The sequence below is a fragment of the Oryzias latipes genome, chromosome 16 (assembly GCF_002234675.1).
Source record: "Oryzias latipes chromosome 16, ASM223467v1".
Lineage (NCBI taxonomy): Eukaryota > Metazoa > Chordata > Actinopteri > Beloniformes > Adrianichthyidae > Oryzias > Oryzias latipes.
In genome coordinates, this window is record NC_019874.2 from 9,834,383 (window position 1) to 9,853,685 (window position 19,303).

At 41.8% G+C, this 19,303-nt stretch overlaps 1 protein-coding gene across 1 annotated transcript; it reads right to left on the bottom strand.

Moving 5' to 3' along the window:
- Positions 1-2,597: 2,597 nt before the first annotated feature.
- Positions 2,598-7,959, bottom strand: fam46b (family with sequence similarity 46 member B). Its single transcript, XM_023963896.1, has 2 exons — positions 7,400-7,959; positions 2,598-4,286 (listed from the first exon to the last, which is right to left on the bottom strand). The coding sequence occupies exons 1-2, from the start codon at positions 7,547-7,549 to the stop codon at positions 3,258-3,260; spliced, it is 1,179 nt and encodes a 392-aa protein (XP_023819664.1). The 5' UTR covers positions 7,550-7,959; the 3' UTR covers positions 2,598-3,257.
- Positions 7,960-19,303: the final 11,344 nt, after the last annotated feature.

The window sequence follows — 19,303 nt, forward strand, 5'->3', positions numbered from 1 at the left end:
TACACTTATTGAATAAACTACTGGTGTTTTTAGCTAAGGGAAGGGATGACATTCCAATACTTTTGTGTTTTACACATTAATTTTGCTCTTGAAATTATTTAAGAGAAGTCATAGAATCTGCCCTGGTGAGGTATGAAAGATCTTTCAGAACTAACGTTTATTTTTTTCATTTTCCAATGGCTATTAAATCATGGAAAAATAATGTTGCTCTTGTTTTTTCTTCAAACAAAAAATCTTTTAAGATAACATCCCCTCTTTGGAGCCCTCTAAATAGCAATGGACCAAAAGGGAAATAATGGAAATAAGCCTTCAGATTGACTAAAAGGACAAAATCAGCAGAAAGGCTGTTTGTTAGACAGATCCATTAATTTATGACTTGTAGTGCTTTAAAGACGTATACAAAATTTATAAGATACAATACTTCTGCTGTTCACCTTTCGGCTTGTCCTGTTGGATTTTGGCTCATTGCACGCACCGAGAAGTGACCACAGGTCTCCTGAATGACTCTACACCCAGCCAACTGAGCTATCCAGCTGCCATATTAAGATACAATACTGTAACCCTTGTGCTATCCTAGGCACTTTAACATTGGAAGTTGGGTCATCTAGACCCACTAGACAGTGCGCTGAACCTTTTTTCTTCAATGATTTGTGATCTTCACTGGTGTCCATGGATTACATGAAATCTTTCCACCTTTATCCACCTTTGTCATGGTAGGGAGAACACGTCAATGGAAGGGTGGGGTCATCTAAGATAGAACAAGGTTAATTTGTCTTTGAAAAACATCCTTCACAACACTGGTCACCCAAATGTTAAGGGTAAAGATGAACAAAAATATGCGTTCTGGGCTAACATTTTTTGGTGATTTTTCAAGCCAAGTTTTCTTCACTCTTGACATATTCTCTATGGCAGTAGGTAGAGTTAATCTCCAGAAATTAACATTCACAAATGAACGTCCAGTGTGGAAAGCTGATTGTAAGTGTGGTCTCCAGGCCCAAATAATCAAGCTGTTCATAGAGGTTTATTTTGAAAGAGGACGTTGAGCATCTTGCTGCCCAAACTGCATCTTCCACCACAATAGCACCATGTGTGTCCTGTCCTTTACTCCCATATGTTCACATTTTTTTTACTTTGTTTTTGCTATTAGCTTGTCACCTTTAAAATCTGATTTCCTTATTTTCAATCTTTGGCTATTGAGGCTGAATAAATACAGTAAATCCAGAAGAACACACAAAGCTACACTCTTTATTTTTACCAAACAAATTCTAAATATTTTTGTGATCATAAGCTCCCATAATAAACCCTGTTTAAACCATGAAATGTGACGCAGAGTTGCAAAAGCTGATTGTGAGCATCTCTGCCGCTCCAAGTCCAAACCTCAAACAGGATGAAGCGAAGGTAAAAAAAAGTAAAACAAACAGGAACTGAAGAAATGCTGAGACCAAAAGTAATAAACACCAGACATCCGGATATTTAATATTTAGTTATTGCTGTGATTCCAAACACCATGAGAGGCTGTTTAAATTTAAAAATCTCAATGTTTACGTTCAGGATCAAAGTTGACAAAAACGGAACATTTCTAGATTTGTTTTTATTTTAAACTCTTGAATGTGAGCCATAGAGGAGAGTGATATCTGTAGAATTCAGTGGGAAAAGGTTTAGATTATTTTACAAGCATATTATTTTTGGATATTTTACACAAGGAAGACTTAATGCAGAAAAAATATATTTAGTTAATTTACTTATAATTATGGCTAAATATTTTATTCACAAGTGTAAATATGCCAACAAAAAAACAGTGTTTTATGTTTTTCAGAAAGAAATGGTGTTGTATGTGAACAGTATTAAATCTTCCACTAACAAAAAAGCTGTCAGAACAGTTGAAACATGGTCTCTCCTGAAACTTTAACAGACTCCTTTGCCTTTCTTATGTTTGTTTTATTTTTCCATAACCTGTTTTACATGGTTATTATTATGGTTTTTTGTTCATTCTCCTGGCAAACGTGAAGATTGTATTTTGCACACAGTGGAGTTTTGTGTTTGGTATTTTGGGTTTGGACGCTAAAATGAAAACTACACACTTCACACAGTATTGAAGCTACGGGCATTCTGGGTTAATGGTTAAACCTTAGAAACTTAGTTTTTCTTTATTTTAGCACAGAAGTCAACTCTGGCAGAGGCAGATGAATACTCCACTGTCAGACCTCAAGGTTTGACATTTTTGCAAATAAACCGTTTGAATCCCAGTTTCTGTGGTGTAGCTAACTTTTTCCTTTTGTCTGCACAGATTTCGGATTTTGACTCATTGGAAATGACATGGATATAGTATCAGTCAAGCAAGAGGGGTTGAATTTCTAGTGGTGAAATGGACGTGAGAACAAGCCCGCCTTTGTGAACAAGCTTTGATATCACACAGAGAGAATCCCTTGTGCTTTAGAAAAGCCTCCTTATGGTCGTGTCCTCAGGTTGTAACTGAAGCTCAGCTCCCGTTTGACAAATACAACACACTCCAGTCCAGAACACGCGTTTCAATGGGCCAGTTTCCTAGAAATGGACCAGCGCATTATTAGCTACTTTACCATCCATCACATTCATTGTGGAGAAGGAAAAAACAGAGTCTTTTTTATTTTTTGGTTTGGTTTTTAGCCAAAGCTTCTCACATTTAATGGAAGCATGACAAAGTACAACCTGACCGGTGAAGCAATTCAGATAATGAGCACTTTAAGTTAACAACAGCCCAAAGATCCAAATGACAACAATCATTACAGAACAGAATTGAGATAGAATTGACAATAGAGGAAAGAAAAGTCTTTTTTTCAGAATCTCACATACCGTAAATGAATGTTTCTGTTCCAGCAGGGAGACAGAGTAATCTAGAAAATACTATATGCACACTTCTCATTTTATAGATGTTTTTTGTAGGCACTAGGAGTCTCTGAACAAATGTATATTTGGTCCATTAGGTCATTTAAAAAAACAAAAACAAAAAAAACATCAAACTCAAAATTTGTTTCCTCAAAAAGAAAAAGAAAAAGCATTTCTGAAAAACCTTTTTTGGTATATTTAAATAAGATTTAGCTACATCTCAGAAATGACAACCCATCTTATAAAAGTTCTTAAAGAACACAAATGAGAAGAACGGTCGGCTCAATCTGGTGCACAGCAGTACAGGATTGTTTTTTTAGTCACATTTGGCAAAGATGAGTTATTGGGTCTCCCCCCTATGAAGGAACGGGTGGAGACGCCATGATCTTGACTCAGCTGCAGGGCAGCCACGTTGGATACGAGTTACAGCAGTGAGGGATCTGCGGCGGCTGCACCTTTGCAATGAAATAGTTGCTAAAGTTGATGTCCTGCACGTAAGGCGCCGGCTGGTAGTAACACGTTACATTTGTCACGGTGGGGATGGCGTTCTGCTCAGCCAACACCTTCAGCGCCAACATGGAGATGAGGCTGAGCGTCTGGCGCCGCTCGTGACCCATCAGACACACGGTGCTCTCGTTCACCACTTGGTGCAAAGTCATCAGGCACTCGTAGCGTTTGTGCTCCATCCCGACAAAGTGGTTCTGCAGGTAAGCCTCCAGCTTCCTCTGCTGCTCGCCGATGTCGGGGAAGTCAATGAAGAAGCGTGAGCACATGTAGCGCTGCATCTGCTTCATGTCTGCCTCAGAGGAGGGCGTGAAACCCCGCACAAGCAGGTGGCAGTACTTCAATAATCCGCCGCCTCTGATTTCTTCAGGGCTGCGTGTTGCAATGGTCCTCCGACAAAGGTGGTCCAGAGCCTCACTGAAGTCCCCGTAGACACTCTCCCCGATCACCGTGGGGTGGAAGCTCTCAGACATGGGCGTCTCCGAGCAACGGTCAAACAAGAGCAAAGAGTCAAGGCAGATCTGGAAGGAGTCCACGCTAAATTCAAACTGCCGTCTCAGAGAGTCCACAAACTTAAGCTCCACGTTCTTGCCTGTGTTGTTGGACAGCGAGATGAGGCTCCAGCGGTCCGTGTCGTTACAGACCTTTACCAGTTTCTGCACATATGCCTCTTTGAGCGTCAGCGCCGTGATGCGCTCCTTAGAGACCCCAGGGGGCAGAAAGTCCAGCAGGCAGTCCAGAACCACATCCTTCACCAGACGGAAGGCCTGGTCGTCTTTTAGCGACACCCCAAAGATCAGGTCCAGGTCCTTGTAGCCCAAGCCGTTCCCCTGGTGAAGCACGTGGCTGGCAGCCGAGCCGTTCAGCCTCACGTCCTTCACACAGATGCCTCGCTCCTGCAGCCTTGCCCGCACCACCTGGACAGACAGGAATAGCAGGTCATTTGTGAAACTCTGTTCTATTTTAGAAAAATGGTTCATTTAAATGATCATGAAACGTAAACACTCATTGACAAAAGACCTAGCTAAGAAGACGGGATCAATTCAAGCACCCACAAAAGTCCAGTTCCTCACCTTTACCTTCAGTCTCACTCTGTGAACGCAACACTCAGTCTCTTCAAGGGTTAAATTAGGACAAATTCACGACCGAAGCAACCAGAAGTGACACTGACAAAAACGTTTCTAAAGCCTTGAGTTCCTATGCGTCGCTATGGAGCTTAATTTATGCACATTCATGTCGTTGAAGCCCTGATGTCACAGGAACAAGTGCGAGCAGCCAAACCCACGGACTAAGCCTGTGGTAAAAACTCATCCTTTCATCTGGAAGCAAACAAATATAAGCAAGCATAAATATTGAGCTTGAAAAGCCTAAAAAAGAAAAACAATGATCACATTTTCAAAATACTCTGCCAAAAAAAAAAAAAAAAAAGTTTGGACAGAAGCAGGTTTTCCGTCATTTCAAGGGTTTTCGGCTGGGTTCTGTAGGTCAACGAGAAAAAACAGAAAAAAGAAGAAGAAAAAAAACTTCCTGGAAACGGTTTCCCAAAAAGCAGCTATTTGTTTAAAGCTTTTAATTTTATTTTTATGATCTCAAATTAGGAAAAGGGAAAGGTTAACTACAACCTCCATGAAAATATATATTACATCAAGGCTGACACTTGAATGGATTTTGCCACTAAAATAGCAGCTTCTAAAACCTGGAAAAAGAAATAAAGGACAAATCTATACACACACACACAAATATGAGGAGAAAAACAGTAAGTAAAAACACTTTAAATGCTTTTTTTCTTTGCCTTTTTTCCCCCCATTTGAAGAAATTCTGCGACACTAAATTTTTGGAAAACGTTCCTAACTCGAATAACCAAAATCTGGACAGGAAAATGCTGGCCTCGTGCATCCCAACACTGGATATCTTTTCCGATCTTGCAAGAACAGCGCTCTTTGAACAACCTTCACACTTCAGGACATTTAAGAGTAAAACGACCGAGAACCATTAGGTCCACGCCAGACGTGCAGCTTTTAGGGTCAAACGGTGGAAACCCTCTACAAAATAAAAGAAAACTCAAGTTTAGGGACATTTTTTCATTTAAGTGTCAAAAATATAACACAAACTATTCAAAATGGAAGCTAATCAAACGATGAGATGCACAGTTAGAACACTTTTTAGATCAAAAGGGAGCTTCAGGGTAAAACTAATGAAAAGGGAGATGAAATTCAATCTGATTGAGAGCTTTCCTCATGCTGGTATCAGTATCGTGCCGCGTTTTCTACATTTCAAACCATTATTGTCGGCAACTGAAACATTAACACCTGCAGCCCAGTTTGTCTTTACACATTCACATGCAACCTTAAATCCCCCGACTGACACTGACCTGTCAGATTAGGGCGCTAACTCTCTCTCATGGTGATCAGATAACATGACGGCTCTATTTATACACAGCGGGTCAGCCTGCAGACAAACATTTTGAGACCAAGCAACCCCAACGCAGCAGAAGTGGAAGAAGCAAATCAATAATGGCAATAAGGATGGGAATCGGTTATTGGGTTCAAACTCCAATTAGGAGCAGTGATGGAGACTTTTTTTTTGTGTCAGGCGTAGCGTTCACACCTCACTCCTCCATCATGCATGATTGAACACAGGTGAGTTTAGCCTGGTGCCCTGCCTCTGGCTGCTTGACGTCAGAGCTGCTCCTAAACAAGAGTTCGCATTCCAGCTCCGTCTGTCGTTCATAATAACGACAATGAAGGATGGTTGAGTTTGTGACGTGTGTGTTTATCAAACTGAAGTTCCCCCTCCTGCTACTCGAGCTTTCAGGATGCTGAGAGTGTTTATCTTAAGTCCACACTCATTCATGAGTCAGTGATTCCTGACGGAGGGGCCACAACCAAACCACCACTAAAGCTGTGGAACGCAGGAAAGTCATTTGTTCAAGTCCACTCCTCCACTCCAAAACTTTAGATCCATGTAGCAGATGGAGATTCTTAGCTTTCCCAAAGTCCGTAGAGTGTCCTTAAGTAGAAATCACCCCCCCCCCCCCCCCCGCCCGCCCGCCTTCCCGCTCTCATTTAGAGTAGTTCCTATTCATCCTTCATCGTCCATGAGGACCCGCGTGGGCTCCTTTACATTAAGCTGGCCCCTGAATGTGTCAGTGTGTGAAGGAGAACATGAGGATCCTGTGTGGCTGTAGGGTTCTGAAACGTTAACTCTGGCCTTTAACGCAAAGTCAGCCATCAAGGGAGGAAGCGGGGGAGGTGAAACCAGATCCAGCCCCGGCACAGGGGCGAAGGGACCCTGTATGGGACTGGATCAGGTGGTCCAGCTAAAGAAGCTGACACAAGAGGAGGGAGAAAGAGAGAAAACTGCCCATTGATGTCATGTTGGGTTAGGTTTAGACTCTATTGTGTTCCTGCATTGTATTGTTGTTGGGTTGTTGTTTTTTTTTCCTTGTCTGGAGTGACTGCATGTAAACCCAGAATCCGGTTCCAGAAGCTGACCAAAAAAATGACCCTTTACAAGCCAATAATCATATCTATTTTTCAAATATAAAAACAAAAAAATATTTTTGTTTCTCAAACTTCTGATATTTTTTTCAGGCAGACCAAACAAACCAGGCAAATAGATCCTTCCTATCCTTTCCAGAGAGAGAGAGAGAGAGAGAGAGAGAGAGTGTCCCCGCGTGCAGCACCATGACTCTCTGCTGGCTGCAAAAGCCATTAAAAATAAATATACCAAAGTGTTTTTCTTTGGGATGAAGATTTTAAACTTAAATTAATCTGGAGAACATCTAACACAAAAACCAGAGCTGCCTGGAGGAAAGTGGTATTTCTGCTGGGGTTCTTCCCGGATGGGATCTTTTCAGGCGTGAAGAAGGACAGGAGACCACAGGAGGAGCGGCTGAGAAGCTCAAATGCCACTCAGGGGGGGTCCATGTATAAATGAGAGATTGTCTGGGACATTACATTTGGTGTAGACGCATTTTAAAAACAAGCTGGAGTGTGGACGTGTGTTGGAAGTTGTCGCTTCTTTTTACCTGTACGATCTGCCGCGGCTGCACGGACAGAGTGGGGAAGTTCCCCCGGCCGTGGATGGGGACGCTCTCCGCCAGAATCGAGTCCAAGCGCCGCACCTGATCCCAGGACAACACGCAGAACCGCCGGCTCTGATCCGAAACAGCGGACATGGCGATGGAAACTTCTTCCAAGAGTCAGGGGGGGGAAAATGAAGTTGTTAAAAAAGGAAAAAGAAAAACCGTCTTCTGTCTGTCTCCTCAGCTGTGGATGTCCTGCTTTTAGGAGATATTCCTGACCGCGTCCGCGGTGGTCTCTTCGGCTCTGGAGCTGCAGTTTCCTCCCGGGAGAGCCGCTGAATTCCGGTCAGTCTGCGAAGCGCCGATTCATCAGGAAGTTCCGGAGGGTTTAAAGGCTCCTCATTAGCATGAGCGCTCTGATTGGCTACTGTGTTTGGTCATTGACCGCGGACGCCCCGCCCCCAGGGAACACTTTCTCCTGACGCCCTTGATGCTTTTTGCTGCATGTTTGGATTTTACATGCCTGAAACCTTTTGCGAAGAACACCCAGAAACCATTAACCATCTTTTTTGGAATTTTACTGAAATTAGAATTTTTTGGAAATAAAGTGTTTAAAATTCATCAAAAACATATTATTATTCATTATTATTATATTATTATTCATATATATATTATTATTATTCATATATATGATTATATATATTATTATTCACCCCAACTTCACTCTGAAATTTGAACATATAATTTTTTGCCTTTCATAATAAAAACGTGGACCCAAATAAAAAAATCATAATTAATGTTACTATTATTATATTGGGCACATTTTATATTCATAAATGCTAAATCTCTTCGTCTTTTAATTTCACCCCCATATTAATCGAGCAAATGAAAATGCATCTCAGTACCATCTTTAATCAGAAAGCTGTTTATGTTTATATGAAAGTTGTAGAGCCTTGAATGTTTTTGTATAAAATGCACGTTATTTGTATGCTCCCCCGGCATAATTGAAGTTTATTTTGTAAGATTGGGTTTTGTACAGTACTTCCGTTTTGTACAATATTACAAAGTAAAAAAAATATAAATATTTTACATGCCTAAACTGTTCAACTGAGTAGCTATGTATGAGTATTGATAAAATTTAAACAAGAGAAAATGTTGTTGTCACTTTTAGCACTAAATGATAAACAGATGGGATGATCGGATGCATTTTGATCATGAAAGTCATTGTTTACCATGGGGTGCTGTTTGTAAAGTCAAATATTACCAGCACTTTTTTTTTTGGTTATTTAGCCTATTTTAGGAGAAAAAAATAGGTTTCATTTTTGAAATGCATATTTTTAACTTTTATTCAATTAAATTTATATTTGTAAATGTTACATTTACCAGCTAAATATTAAGTTAGCAAGCTAAGTATTTAATTTAAAGTTAATTATGTTTTTCAATAACTATATATTTAGTTTACAAACTAAATGTTTAGTTTTCACACAAATTTTAAATGTGTGTCTACAAAATGCTTATAAAATTCGAACTTGTCCACTCAAAATACTCATTTGTGTCCACAAAAAGCTAATAAAATGCAAATTATTCCACACAAAATACTACACTGTGGACACAAAATGCCAATTTGTCATTTGAGGGAGCAGTTATTATTATTTTTTAATGTCGTGTCCATGCTAACTACACTCAAACTTTACTATTTTATTAAATGCAGGATCTTTATTTGACACCATAAACCATCCTGGAAATGATTCATCTCTTTTGCTGAAATCAGTCATTGAGTAAACATTGATAACAGGGAATCGAGATTGCAAATATTTGTTTGCTAAAAATGAAACACAGTTTATGGTTATTGACTATCAGTAAACTAGGAGCACTTCCTGTTGCTTCTCATCCTTTTGTGTTGTCAGTGTAGAGGCATTTTCCAGCCTCAAGTCTTCTAATGTTCCATCTGTTTTTTATTAACATTTTTTATAGTTTTGAAAAAGGAAAAATAAAAATAATCTGCATCACAAACAGTCCCGTAAAGGTGTTTACATCCTTTGTCTCGACCTTAAAGCTCTGACACATGCAGAGTGCTAACGTTGCATTGCATCCCAAACGACCATAACATTGACTTTCACAGCAGTTCTTATTATTATTGTAGATAAATATGTTACTAAATATTCCTATAGGGCACTGTCACACTATATTATTTTAAATGCAATGATAATGTGTTGGACTTTGTTTGTTTTTTCATACAAGACCATATTTTGCATCTATTGTGTACACTTTATATTGTGTCCCACTAAATTAAAATGTCTCTTAGCCTGTTATATTATATTATTTTGTATCACATTATTGTATTTTTAAAAATAAGGGGATTTTCATCATATTGTCCATTGAATTGTAAAATCTTTCTAGTGCCGCCATATAGAATTATAGTGTATAATATTGTTTCTTTCACTCTAGTGTTTCATGTTATGTAACAACATACTCTGTATCTCTGTACATCACACTAACTTTAACAGGGTTGTGCCACTTTGTCTATTATTCTATCATAAAGTAAACCATTGCATTAAACTGTGTATTAAACTGTATGTGTCATACAGTTCATGTATCATATTATATCCTACTATTATGTATATATCTTATTATTATTACATCCTTTTATCATGCATTATATTAATCTCCATGTATGATAATATAGCCACATCTCTTTAATCCCAATGCTCTCACACTACAGCAAATATCAGTGGTGGGAAAAGTTTTTTAAAAGTCATTATAAAAGTCATATTACTAGTGCTAGATTTTTTTTAAATGACTTCATTTAAATCTATGATAAGGTTGTGCTTTCATATTGTTAAAGGTTTCAAGCTGCACTTATAAAAATAGGTTGTCATAAAATTATATTTGGCTTTTGAAGTCAAATAAAATCTGACTTCCGTGGAAAAGGTGGTTATTTTAACTTGATGGGCCATACGCGGAAACCGAGGGAGTAACACCCGGCTTGACTCTGCCCTGTGGGGACTTGGATTGTCAAATTTGAGTTCTTTACACTGTCTGGACTCAGGATTTGTAAAATCTTCTTGTGGTTAAAACAAAGTACTGTGGTCACGGGTCCATTTTCCTCCTATGCGTGCAGCGCATTGTGCTCCAACAAGCCCTTAATGAGGGGCTTTACACAATGACAGACATTACTCACAATAGCAGACGTTACTTCTTGGGTGATTTCATGATGGTCCAAAATATTTCAGAAGTGATTTCCTCTTTTGAGATTGATCAGTTCTTGAATCCCACAGTTGCCATGACTGTTCATGCTGCACCTGTAAAATGCTTAGAAGTTCATTTCATGATTGACTTGTGCAGCTCCCCATGAAACTCCCATCACACACCAGGATGCTTCTCCCAAACATCTGTGCATGAGTGATTTATTTCAAACACACATCAGCTCATGCAACCAAATCCAACGACTGGAGATGTGGCTGGAGATGGTTGGTGCCTCATCCATCTTCTCTCTACAGGACATCTATTTAGGTTTCTTAATGTGAGAGTAGCCCCGTTTCTGTGGCAACAGCACCCACAGTTGTTGAGCGTCTAGGCAGCGCTTCCTCCAGCTGAGGATTCAGCTCCGTACACATGTGATGCCTGCATCATGCCACCATAAATAACCCACTCAACGTTGCATCTTCGGAGCAGAAACCTCTCAGCTGGACATTAAACAGAGGCTGTGAGAATAAGACATACTCAAACAGGAATAAAGCACTCTATAGCATCTCAACAGCAGCTCTGTGCTTCACCCCCTTCTTTCCTGCTTGGTTAATTCATGTCAGTGTTACAGACTCCTTGTTTGTCCTAGGGTTGACATCCTACTGCAACTATGACAACTGAGACTGTGAGCCTTACAGGTGTGGCGAGCCAACAAGTGTTTAGACACACCTTAAACAAATGATACATTTCCGACAAGGCGAACAAAACAAAACAAGGTTATGCGTCTCGTGTTTCTGCATATAAGAATCAAGAACCTTAAAAATGTATACATTTAGCCGTTTCTTTTTCATTCACTAAGCTGTGAGTTTGTTTTAGCTGTGATACGTCCATTTATGCATCATGGGCATTGTTAAAAAAAGAGCCGCAGACTCCTCTCAGGTACTGAGACCTGATCAGACGTCAGAGCGAGCTGTAAGGTCTGCCTGGAGAATGAGATGTACCTGAGAATGAGATTCCCCAGATGAGATGTGAAGCTCACGTTTGGATTAATCTGTCAAGTCTCATGGATATTACCTTTAAAAAAAACTGTATTCATCTGACAGGTTAACAACACAAGCATCCAAAGTCAGGATGTGTCCCAACACGTGCACTGTTTCTATTGACAGATCCATTGTGCGCTTCAAATCACTGATTCAGTGGGTGACGTTGACATGGGCTCATTTTTGTTTTTTAACCTGCAACACCAGGTTGAGATGACCAGTCAGCTGAAATGCCGGCCCACACCAGAGCTAAAGAGTGATAAGACAGCATTTACCTTTCCAGAATTGCGCCATGTGACAAATCCATGGGAAGTGATTACACAAACAGCGGCACTGCTGACGTCAGAGTCCCTGCGCTGCCCGCTTGATTGATTACAGAAGAGCGTGGAGATCAGATAAGGTAGCTACTAGGGGAAATCATTCAAATTCAGCAGAAGTTGAAAAAGAAGTGGATACTCCCAGCTTTATGCGATCTGTCAGGATAAAGCAGTCCCAAAGGAAAATGATCTAACTTGCTGTAAATAACAATACAATATGACAAGAATCAATGACAGACGGCTACAAAAAATCAAGCAGTTGTCAGAGGCTAAACTAACAAAAAGTTGTAAGCTTTTTAAATGCAGCGCTTTTACATGTTGGAGTTTTCTTTCAAATGTGTTGTTTAGTGGCTTTTTAGTGTGAGAAGCTGCATTTCCCTTATTGCTGCAGTGTCAGAAGTATGTTGTGGAATACTGCACGGTTGGAATTCGTCAAGGCTCAATGGTCAAACTTATTCTTAGACTTTGCATTATGTAAGGTTCGTGTGAAAGAAAAGACTGAGTCACTTCAGCCGTGAACATCTGAAAACCAGAAGGATCTGTTCACATTCTCCAGCTGAAATCTTTCTTCTTAACCCTTGTGCTATTCTATGACCCCACCCTTACATTGACGTGTTCTCCATACCATGACAAAGGTGGGTAAAGGTGAAGAGGATTTCATGTAATCCATGGACACCAGTGAAGATCACAAATCATTGAAGAAAAAAGGTTCAGCGCACTGTCTAGTGGGGTCTAGATGACCCAACTCCCAATGTTAAAGTGCCTAGGAGAAGGGTTACATACACAAATATAGGAGTATAGGTGGTGTTTTTTTCACTTCTTCTGTATGTTCTTCCTTTATGGGCCGTAAAGCTTGCAACCCATGACCTATAGCTACTTAAAGAGAGGCCTGTGTTAAAGGGAGAGCCTATTGTGTTGGTAATAAAACATCTTGGGCTGCTTCTGCATCTTTGGATCTTAAATCATGTTTGCTCTGCTGCCTCGGTAATGGATACGTCTTGTCAAAACCGTTCATTTTCAGGTGTTGATCAATCGTTTCCCTTCTTCTCAGATCAAAACTGACCAAATGTTGTGAGCAGAGAAAGAGCAGACAGCTGTCTACAATATACAGTCACCAAATCCAGCCTCAAAAACACAAAAAATGAACTTGTTCTGTAATTTTCTCAACCCATGTTCCTGGTGGTGGCATTTTATATCAAAAGCTACCAGAGAAAAGTCTTGGCTGCTTTCCTTCTCTCGCCAAAGTTAGAGGAGAGTCTTTTTTTAGCTGCCAGTTCTGGTTTGATTCTCAAAAATCCTCCCATCCAGTAGCTGAGAGAGGCTCTGAACTGGAAAAGTAAGAGGATTGAAGATCTTCCAAAAGAAAAATGAGAATTTTGTTCATGACAACATTTTTGCAACTCAAGTCTGAATAGTTCTGTCAGGTACAAACATCTACAGAACATGTCAACAGCAGCTTTGATCTCAATCCGTTCTTCAAGAACTTCCACCTGCAGGGAAATACCTCTTATACCGAGCTTCTCAACGATTGATGAAGACAACTTAGATTAATTTAGTTTTTTTTTTGTTTTTTACAGAATTGCCTATTAAACCGAAAAAAAAAAATCTTGGCTTATTTACTGTAATTGAAAAGACCAATATGAGGGTTTTTGGCCGCAGATAGGAGATTTATGTGGTGCTGTGATCAAAAACACGAAGGCAGTGATCGTGTGCAGATGGTCAAAAGCTGCTGTGAGTCACATACTGGGTCGGTCAAAACGACATCGTTTCAGATCACTAAACTCCCTAAACCAACTACAGGATCCCCCTACAGAAGTGGAACAGTTTTGAACGTATGTCCTTATCTCATGTCTCCATAGCAGCTTGCACTTTCATGTGTACTGATTTCTATCGCTGGCACAGAAGTGTGTCTCGACATTCCCTCACAGTGACTGCATTTATTGTCTTAGGCGGGCTTCATTGCCTTTTCTACATAAACTTGTGCTGTGACCATGTACACAAAGTTCAATCGCCTTTACAGGAGTGTTACACAACATTGTCTGTTGATCAATCTCTGTTTTGTCTTTTATTTTTTAACTTTTTTTTATTACAAAACTCAGCAGCAGCATTTATTTCTGCAATATGGCTGCTCTAACGCTGCAGTAAATTTAGAGAGAAACACATAAGAAGTTGAAGTAGAAGTTTGTTTGAGGCTTGTTGGATTTTATTATATTAACAGTTGCCACTTTGTTTTGGTTTGATTTTAAAATTGTCTTTATGTTCAATTCAAGCATCAGAAGACAGAAAAAGGGGATTGTCATGTCTTCAATTTCATCAATGGATAAAAAAAACATAAAGATATCCAAAGTTGGGAAGAAGAGTCATAAAAACATTTTTGTCTGTTATGTAAGCGCGTATGCTGACATTCCAGCCATAAAGAGGAAATTTGAAATGACTCACGAGCAACCAAAGCATTTTCCAGTCTGTTATTAAGGCCATATCTGACAGGCTCCTTGATAATAGCTGCTGTGACAAAGTCCGGGCCGGCGGTAGACTGGCACACTAATCCAACTCCATAGTAAATATTCAGGTTTCCATGGCGAGCTCTTTCCACTTCAACACACTGGGCTCATGTCTTTCCACCGCAAGAACCCCAAGGGTCTCTCATCTTGTCTAAATATTCAGATCTGCCCAGGAAAACAAGAATTGTTGCTGCAAACTGATTTTGTGAATAGATGGAAAGGATTTTGATGAGTTTTACAGAGGCAGAAGGTTATGATCATAAGGATTTTCGGCACATTGATCAAGCAGAACAAATAAAAGTGTAATGGTGCGTTCACACCAAATGCGATTTGCACGACAAGTTTGGGTCAGCCGCCCCTCTTTCATCGCTCGGCGAATTTGCTGCTCGCCGCCTGTCCAAACGTGGTCAAGCTTGACTCCCCGGCCGCGTGTGGGAGGAGCTACCAGCGAATGTTTTTCAGCCTGATCGCTACATGGAGCGGTGTTTACCTCATTTACAATGCATGGAAGACACAGATGATGCTGAGATATCAGGTTTATTTATTTTAAAGAGCTCTACGAAAAGATTGGGCATGATCATATCTCCATGTTTGGGTTCATGAGATCGTTCAGAGACTCTCCCAGTACAGTTAGCTTCAGTCCCGCTGCTGAGTCTAAAAGATGGCCGCTTCCGCTGCGTTTCCGTCTCTCTCTGACCGAGTTTGAATGCGTACTGTCCCGGATTAAAAATACAAAGAAGACTAAAATTAGGGAACCTTTTTTTCCTATTGTCTCAATAAAAATTGGGACAATACTAATACATAAGTTCTTCATTTTGTGCACACTTTAATGTCGTTGTCGATTTTGTTGTTCAGAGAGCTGGTAGGGAAGCCAAATGGAATCAAAAAAGTATGGGAGTTGAGTTCGATGGTGATGCAACATCAAATGCACATTAAAATCACAATGACATTTCATGTTTAACACAATGAATAAAATAGGACAAAAATATAAGGGAGGGGACAGGAGGGGGAGTCAGATTACCAGGACAGGAGTGAAAATCCACTTCTGTGTCATCCTCCAGTGTGAAAGCAGCTTCAGGATGCATTGATCGGGGACTCTCAGCTTGTGAACCTGGGAAGTGTGCATAGTAAACGGTGAGGTGTAACACTGTTTGACTCGTTTTTAGATGAGGCTTTTAGGTACGGCAGAAACACCATGCACAAACACACGGATAATCCCATTCCACCCTCGTTACACCCAAACTCCAAAAAAAGGCGGCACACAAACTGATCTGCTTTGAACAAACTTTCTGCTTCACACCAGGAGGTCTTCACTGCGTTTTAGGATGAAACCAAATCAGAGTTCTTCTATTAGCTGCTTTAGATTTTAATAATTTCTAAAACGTTTCTTTTAAGCATAAATGCATCTGCAAATAGCACTTGCTCCACCACAGTTCTAGAACTGTGCAATCTGATCTTCAGTGCACATGCAAGCAGTGGCCCTCTGTAGGTTTCTGTTTCGCTGGAAGAGACAAAAAAAAAACATGCTCAAAGACAGCTGCAGGCAGGTTTGTTCTGCTCAGGGGTTAATTATATCCGAGCTCCCTGCCCAGCCGAGACAGGCTTTTAAGTCATCGGCGATGCTGACTGCAGCTCTGACTGAGTCACCTGTTTTCCTCACAAACAAACTTCAACTCAGACCTGTCAGTGTGACACCCAGCAAAATGACAGGGAAGCCTCCAGACAGCTGGGGCTGGCCTTTTTTAATTCAAGGAGCTGCTTCCAGGTTTATTGTGTGAATGCTGTATAGCATTTACACATATTTATTTCTCTATATATAGTGTCCCTGTTTTATCACCCCGCCTAGCTCTTCAACCCCTTCATCTATTCAACTGACTCAACTATCAAAATGTTCAGCTCCTTCAGGAGATGAGCGTTCAACAGTTTCAGCTTTTTCAACTATTCAACTAACTACTACTTTTTTAAATTCATTAAAAATAGCTTCCGGAATGCTCAAATGCCCCTTTTTCAAACAAAAAATGTTCAGCTCACCAAAAACAAAAAAGGTCAAAAAAAACTTTTAGCAAAAGAAACACGACAACTTTTTTTTTTTTTTTCAACTTGTCCTGTCCAACAGCTGGGCAGACAGATGAGAGCTGAGGGCCTCTTGTGTTGGACATATTTTACTTTAACAAGAGGGGTTATTAATCTTCAGACAAACCAAAGGTATGTCTGAATAAACCCATTTGTAATTGAGGCCAAACTTTATTAATTTCAATCATGTCTGAAAATCTTTGGTGTTGGACCGGACGGAAAAGGAAAGAAGGGAAGAAAAGAGGGGAAGGGGGATAAGACCATGAAGCAGCATACAGCAACAAGTTTACTGGTTGTTAATCATTATGGTAAGGTTCAAATGTAGTAAAAAAAAATAAAAATAAAGGGCGGAGCCTGTCCACACACACACTCAAATGTTATAAACACACCTGCTAGCTGCAAAAATGTCCACCTGTCGACATGTACACAAAACAGATAGTGTTCACACACGCATACTTATGCCTTAAAACCAACTAGTGTGAAATATTTCAGTCATTCAATCATGCAAACTGTTAGTGCAAAGGTGAGCTAACACCTGTGCTCAGGTGAGTGTTTATGTTCTTCTAAAATGGATGGTGGAACGTGAAAAGAAGGAGGGACAGTGCCCAGCCATCCCCACCCCAAGACCCCCACCGCAGCAGCAGCGGCAGTTGGAATCCCCCCAACGCCAAACGGGAACCGGCAGGGAACAACCGCCGCCCGGGCGACCAAGCCCGCCACCCAGGCCAGGGCCAGCAGGGCCGCCGTAAGGCCCCCAGAGCCAGAGGCCAGGGAGGCACGGAGGGAAAGAGAGCGCCGCCCCAGCCCAACCAGGAGAGCAGCCCCCCCGCCACGCCGGGAGAACCCAACGCAGGGCCCCACCGGAGAAGGACGCCCACAGCCCCAAACGAGCACCCCACCACCACCCAGGAGTTCCGGGCATCCCCCCGCCCCAACCCCAGGTACGAGCCAGGACCCCCCAAGGGAGACCCGCTCCGCACTCCAGGCAGCCATCCGCCCGGCCCACGGTTGGTCCAGGGAGGAGCGAGGCAGGGGCCCGCCGCCCCTGCCCAGGAGGGGGGAACCCCGGGGAAAAAAGAGGGCCCACTAGGGGTGTTGTAAATATGGCCCGACCAGGCTCGACCACAGTTGGAAATTTGGCGGGGCCCAGCACTCAGGAGCAAGGACCAGAACCCACCCCCCAGGGACCAGACACCCCCGGCTCAGATGTAATGTGAACCCCCCCACCGCGCGGAGAGAGCACCGCCAGGCCCAGGAAGCCGGCAACCCGGGGACACGACCGCTGTTGCAAAGGGGCCCGTACCCCCCACCAGGGAAGAGGCAGGGGACAGATGGACCCAGGTCCCACCTTCCTTGCAAAATGTGTGTGCGTGTATGTGTGTTTGAGAGGGTGTGTGTGTGTGCATGTGTGTGTGTTTATGTTGGGATGTATATATTGAGGGGGGAGGGGTGTGTGTACTAAGGGGGGTGCAGTTAAAATTGGCTGGTAGGGCACTAAGGGGACATCTCCTGATTACTCACAGTGACGTCCCCTCACCCTCCCCACCAAGGGGCCCTAAATGTCTAAGGTGCGGTTAAAATTGGCGCGTAGGGTGCTAGGAGGACATCCGCTGCTTGCTGGCAGTGATGTCCAAGCACCCCCCCTACCAAGGGCCCTACATGTCTAAGGTGCAAATAAAACCGAAAGAGGGGGGGCCCACTCCATACGGCAACCATAGGAGGGGGGCCACTGCCTAGTAAACCCCCCCCCCCAAGGCTCATCGCAGGCTAAGCCCCCCACCCCCTCACCCTATTATGAGGTTATATGAGGAAGGGGGTAAGTTGGGGACAGCTGATAGACTGTCCCCCGGTGGTCGAACAGCTGTCCCCCGCCCCCCCCAGCAAGGGGGCCAGGCCCACCCAGCCCAGGGGCCCCACCCCCGGAGGCGCCGACACCCCAGGCCCAGCACCACCCCCCCACACAGAGAGAGACGAGCCAGAAAGCGCCGGCCCCCCCCCGGAGCAAGCCCAGGCCCCCACCCCCAAACTTCGGCCCTAGAAGAGCTCTGGTCTACTCAGCTCTGGAAACACGACAACTTTTCAACTAGTCAGCAGATGTTGGGCTGAATAGTTAATAGTTAAAACATTTGTTGATAAAAAATCCATACATTACAAAGCATTACAATGAATATAAAAGATATATTAGCATTGATCATACTGAGGGGAGAGAGGCATATTAAAATTCTACAGAGTGTTGAGGACAAGTCTAACTTCCTGTTTTCGTACAGTCTTGCTGCAGCTCAGCGTTGGCCTTCATCCCAAACGCCATTTCCCGACTGCAGTTGCCTGGTCTCACCGACGATCCAGGCTGGTTCATCTCCAGGCTGGTTCATCTCCAACACACCTAATAACATTTTAAAGATCACAATGACAATTAAAAAAGCTAAACAAATATATTTAGAAAAAAAAAAAAAAGCATTACGTGTTTAGAAAACAAAACAAAAATTCAGAAGCCAAAATGTAAAAAAATTCCTGAAAACAAAATGATATGATACAAAACAAAAAAAAAGATTTTGGAAAACCAATTAATTTCCAGAAAACAAAATCAGTTTCCAGAAAACAAATGAAAAGTTAGAAATTTTAAAACATTTTAGGAATCAATTCTATGATCTTTTTTTGTCACATGTCTCTGAGGATGTTAATTTGCTAGAAGTGCTACTTTGACGAGATAATTGTTACTATTTGAAACTCACACATGGGCAAAAGGAACTCGATGGAGACTTGGAACAGTTTTTACATGATTAGCCGTTT

Excerpts from the sequence above, each read along its gene's own strand:
- fam46b (XM_023963896.1), bottom strand. The coding sequence starts at position 7,549 with ATGTCCGCTGTTTCGGATCAGAGCCGGCGGTTCTGCGTGTTGTCCTGG. Across the intron at positions 4,287-7,399 it reads AGCCGCGGCAGATCGTACAG|GTGGTGCGGGCAAGGCTGCA; the intron begins GTAAAAAGAAGC and ends CTGTCTGTCCAG.